Source organism: Mus caroli, chromosome 7, assembly GCF_900094665.2.
Source record: "Mus caroli chromosome 7, CAROLI_EIJ_v1.1, whole genome shotgun sequence".
NCBI classification, from domain to species: Eukaryota; Metazoa; Chordata; class Mammalia; order Rodentia; family Muridae; genus Mus; species Mus caroli.
In genome coordinates, this window is record NC_034576.1 from 129,436,382 (window position 1) to 129,440,861 (window position 4,480).

At 51.2% G+C, this 4,480-nt stretch overlaps 1 protein-coding gene across 2 annotated transcripts; it reads right to left on the reverse strand.

The window, feature by feature from the left end:
- Positions 1-388: 388 nt before the first annotated feature.
- On the reverse strand, positions 389-3,117 carry LOC110298560 (zinc finger protein 764-like). 2 transcript variants are annotated; one of them, XM_029479420.1, is made up of 3 exons: positions 2,721-3,117; positions 2,485-2,595; positions 389-1,988 (listed from the first exon to the last, which is right to left on the reverse strand). In XM_029479420.1, the coding sequence occupies exons 1-3, from the start codon at positions 2,902-2,904 to the stop codon at positions 901-903; spliced, it is 1,383 nt and encodes a 460-aa protein (XP_029335280.1). In that variant the 5' UTR covers positions 2,905-3,117; the 3' UTR covers positions 389-900. The 2 variants fall into 2 exon arrangements, with proteins under 2 accessions (XP_029335280.1, XP_021023540.1); XM_021167881.2 differs by having other exon boundaries at positions 2,485-2,598.
- Positions 3,118-4,480: the final 1,363 nt, after the last annotated feature.

The window sequence follows — 4,480 nt, forward strand, 5'->3', positions numbered from 1 at the left end:
TACAGAGAAACCCTGTCTCGAAAAACCAAAAAAAAAAAAAAAAAAAGAAAGTGTCTGGCTGCCCTCCCATGTCTGCCTGCCCAGAGCATAGGAGTAACTCTGGCTGGACCTGGGCTATCCTCCTCCCCCCCGCCCCTGCTTTCCCCCACCCTCTTTTAGTTCCCACATGTCTGTCTGTCTGTAACTGAGGGCAGCCTTAAAGTTCTGAACATCCTTGTGCCACCAGCTACCAAGTGCTGCAAGCAAGCATGTGCCGGCACACACAGTATATGGAGTGCTGAGAATGGACCACAGAACTCTTCTGTCTTGTTTGTTGGGCTGAATATTTTGGATTTTTTCCAGAGAACCTAGAAACCTAGACCTTTGGTACATGTGATAGATACTTTGGTTTTTAAACCTTAATAAATTACAGTTGTAACTTTATTTTTAGATGCAGTCTCAGGTGACCCAAACTGGTCTCAAATTCCTGATCTTCCTGTCTCTACCTCCCCAGTTCGGGGATCACAACAGGAACTACCACACAGGCTCTTGACCAGTAACTCAATCCCGGAGAATGCAGCTGGCTCAACACACACAGAGCCATCAACTTTAGCCTCTGCATTAAAGACACAATGACTTCAAGGAGGCTCTCTTTATCCTCAGGCCTCTCAATACTTCTGAACCAGGAAAAGGCCCTCGCTTCTCATAGAGCTCTAGTGGGGTTGCCCAGCCCTGCCCAATAGATGCCAAGACGATGGTCAATCCAGAGTGTGTGCAGATGGATCTGGAAACCTCCTAGAAGACTCTACCCGGTGCCCAGACCAGCACTAGCTAGAACGTCTGTGACTTCCGGAGGATGCCATAGGTTCAAGCCTCTGGGCCTCAAAAAATGTACATATCCTACCCTCTATGTTGGCACCTTTAAGACCATCCCCCACACTCCTGGAATATCTCTGGGTAATGCTGGAAGCTCACAGGTGGATCCGGGTCCTCTTGTCTAGGGTCCAGAGATATAGATAACTGACTGGCTTTTTTGTTCTTATGGCCTTTAGCTCCTGGTCTATGGACCCACTGGTGCTTTGTCACAGCCGACTTCGTGGGAAAGCGTCTGCCACACTGAGGGCAGGGGTAGGGTCGTTCACCACTGTGGATCCGCCTGTGGGCTGTCATGTCAGAGCTCTGGCGAAAGCAGCGTCCACAATCAGGGCATGAATAAGGCTTTTCACCCGTGTGGGTGCGCATGTGACACTGAAGATATGCGGCCCGGGCAAAGGCTCTGCCACAGTGAGTACAAGTGAAGGGGGTCACACCGCTGTGTACCACCCGCTGGTGCTCATGGAGCCCAGAGCTCTGGCTGAAGCAACGTCCACAATCAGCACAACAGTAAGGCTTCTCCCCAGTGTGGACACGGAGATGGGCAATGAGGCCAGAGCGATGCGTGAAAGCTCGGCCACAGTCAGAGCAACAATGAGGCCGTTCCCCTCTGTGTATGGCCCGGTGCGAGCTCAGGGAAGAAGGCCGGCTGAAAGATTTGTTGCAGTCAGGGCAATGGAATGGCTTTTCGCCTGTGTGAGTGTACATGTGCGCCACCAATGTGGACCGCTGGGTAAAACACTTCCCACAGTCAGGACACTGATGAGACCGTTCCCCTCGGTGTATGGCTCGGTGCATGCTCAGGGAAGAAGCCCGGCCGAAATACTTGTCGCAGTCTGGGCACTGAAATGGCTTTTCACCTGTGTGAGTGTACAGGTGCTCCACCAGTTTGGACTGGTGGACAAAACTCTTCCCACACACATGGCACCCATGACGCTGGTCTGCTTTTAGGATAGGGTTGTACACTGCAACAGTGGAGTGACCCTGCTGAAAGTTCTTGGACAGCAGCTCCAAGTTAGAAGAAGGGGAAGCAAAGGAGGGGCGTGGCTCCATAGATCCAGCTTCTGGAGAAAATATCTTCTGGGTTGCCTCGGTCTCTTCCCTTGATTTCTTCCTTCCCTTCTCGTGCCTGCAATCTGCTGGGAGACCATGACAAAGCTCAGACTCTGACTTCTACGCCCCTCGATTCCCACAGCCCCACATGGAAACAGGGCACAGGAGGGGAGAAGCCACAGCACCTGAGCATGCGTGGTGCACAGATGTCCAGATGCAGCATAAAGAAAGGTGTCTGTGTGGTCCGCATTCCCAAGTGCAGTGAGCTAAGCACTTGTCAGAGGTGGACAGCAAGAACTGAAGGAGACTCCAGAAGGCAGCCACAGTGATTGCAGCAGAGGAGTGGGAACGAGGAGGTACAACCTATACAGCCTAGTGACCCTGTATATACGAGGTGAGAGCACTGGACAGAACAATCACAGCCCCTTTCCAGATGAATCCAGGGGCCAGCTATTATGGCTTTGGCCAGGAAACAGGAAAACAGGGAAGAAACTGCCAGGCAGTAAGTGCAGTCAACTAGAAGACACCACACAGGCTGGCAACACAGAAGTTTCCCCAGGCAAATACCCAGTCCTTCACCTGAGTGGACTTCTGTCTTGCACATGGCCACCTCTGGCTCCTGGGCACAGGGTCCCCACACTTCGGACTCTTCCTCCACCCAGCAGATGAGCGCTGGTTTGTCGCCCCCGACTTCTGGAGGGAAAGATAGCAAACCCCATGAGTCAGGGAGGTCGACCCACTTGTTACAATCACCCGTGTCCAGGGAACTCGGCCGCATGACCCACAGTGTCCCAGGCGGCCAGGAAGGTTCTCACCGAGAGAGGCCAGGAGACCATAGGTCTCGCGCATCACCTTTCGGTACAGGGCTCTCTGCGCCAGCCGCAGACACCTCCACTCCTCCGGGGAGAAGTACACGGCCACGTCCGCGAAGCTCACAGCCCCAGGCTTAAGGAATGCAGGCCGAGCGGAGGCCCTTTCCGGGGCCATCCGCGGCGCCATGGGGACTCCCCGCACTGTTCCGTGATCCGCCTGGCGTCCCCTGGATCGCCTGCCAGATCCTAGGTTGCCGCGGTGGGGTACCAGGTCTGAGAAAGGACATATATCAGGTCCGTGAGCGCCGTAATGTAGGTAAAAATTGAAAATTCCTAGAAGCAGGTACAGGTGCAAGACGTGGTGAAGAACTCATAGAAATGGTAGCAGTATTTGTGCATAAACGTGTGGGGGCGGGGCGGAGCGGGTGGGGGGGGAGTAACAAGAACCGTGATCCCTGGGGTCCCGCCCAAGGTTACGTCACCGGATTTCCTGGGTAATTGTTTTCTAGCCCTCATCCAAAATGGCCAAAGTGTCTACAAGTGCCAATCTAAGACCAAGACTCAAGTAGACATGCCTATGTGGGCGGGGACTCCAGGACCGCGAGTATCATGCAGTTAAGGAACCGTACAGATTCTGGATGTTCACATCACTCTCCAGTTAAGCTAGGTGGAAGCAGTCGGTGAATTTCGGGTTGGGGTAGAATCTGAGAAAACTCACTTCAGAGATAGAAGCTTAAAAATGAAAGCTTTATTTCTGTGCACGCGTATGTAGTGGCCAATTTGGGAGCTGAACAGCATCCCGGAACAGATTTTATAACGTTTTCATAGGATGAAAACACAAAGCAAGGGGGACTTGGGTGCGCTGTTGCGTTAATCAGTCACACTTTCACACAATGGGTTAAGCAAGGAAGTTAACTTTGGTGACTGGACCTCATCATCGTCACTTTGTTTCAGGGTCCTTGATTTAGCTTTTGGAGTCAGGTCGCATCCTGGACTGGCCTGGAATTTATAATGATAAGGGAACAAAGGAGTGGGCAATCTGCACATTTATGACTTGTGTGCCTTAGTTTAGACGGCAAATAACAGAAACGTCCCTCTTTACAGCCTTTACTGGATAACAAACTTGAAACACCTAATTCACAGGATAGTTGTTAGTTCCAGCCTGGGAACCTGAACCCTGTCAGCAAGATGGAGGTTGTTTCTGCAATGGCTGGACTCAGGAATTAACAGGTGTTTGGTGTTTTCCTTCTGGTCAGTGTATTGTGGAGCCCCAGAAAGCCTGTGGCAGGAAGAATATTAATAAGCTAGAAAGTGAAGCAGTCTTAGAGGTTGTTTCCACCAGCTTGGTCTACACATCTCAAACTAGTTGAGAAATACTGTCCTTGACACATGTCTGAGATCATAGAGCTGGTCTTTGATCAGCCAGGACACTCAGAACATTCACGACCTAATCTTCTAAAACTCTACATCTGCCCATCTGGATTTTTTTCCCCTTCACTTCCAGGAAGGAATTAAAGTTTCTGGGAAGATTGTGAGATTCCCATGAAATATCCAAGAGAGGAATGAGGCCCTACTCACGGTCATATACATTCAGGTTTTCAGTCTGGTTCATTGCTATTTTAATATAAAATACCTACCTATGAAAGGAATCTTGGCTGGGCAGTGGTGGCGCACGCCTTTAATCCCAGCACTTGAGAGGCAGAGGCAGGCGGATTTCTGAGTTCGAGGCCAGCCTGGTCTACAGAATGAGTTCCAGGACAGCT

What these genes read in the sequence shown, in the direction of transcription:
- LOC110298560 (XM_021167881.2), bottom strand. Translation starts at nt 2,904, where the DNA reads ATGGCGCCGCGGATGGCCCCGGAAAGGGCCTCCGCTCGGCCTGCATTC. An exon ending in TGGTCTCCTGGCCTCTCTCG is followed by an intron (nt 2,599 to 2,720) that starts GTGAGAACCTTC and finishes CTTTCCCTCCAG; the next exon opens with AAGTCGGGGGCGACAAACCA. An exon ending in CAAGACAGAAGTCCACTCAG is followed by an intron (nt 1,989 to 2,484) that starts GTGAAGGACTGG and finishes GTCTCCCAGCAG; the next exon opens with ATTGCAGGCACGAGAAGGGA.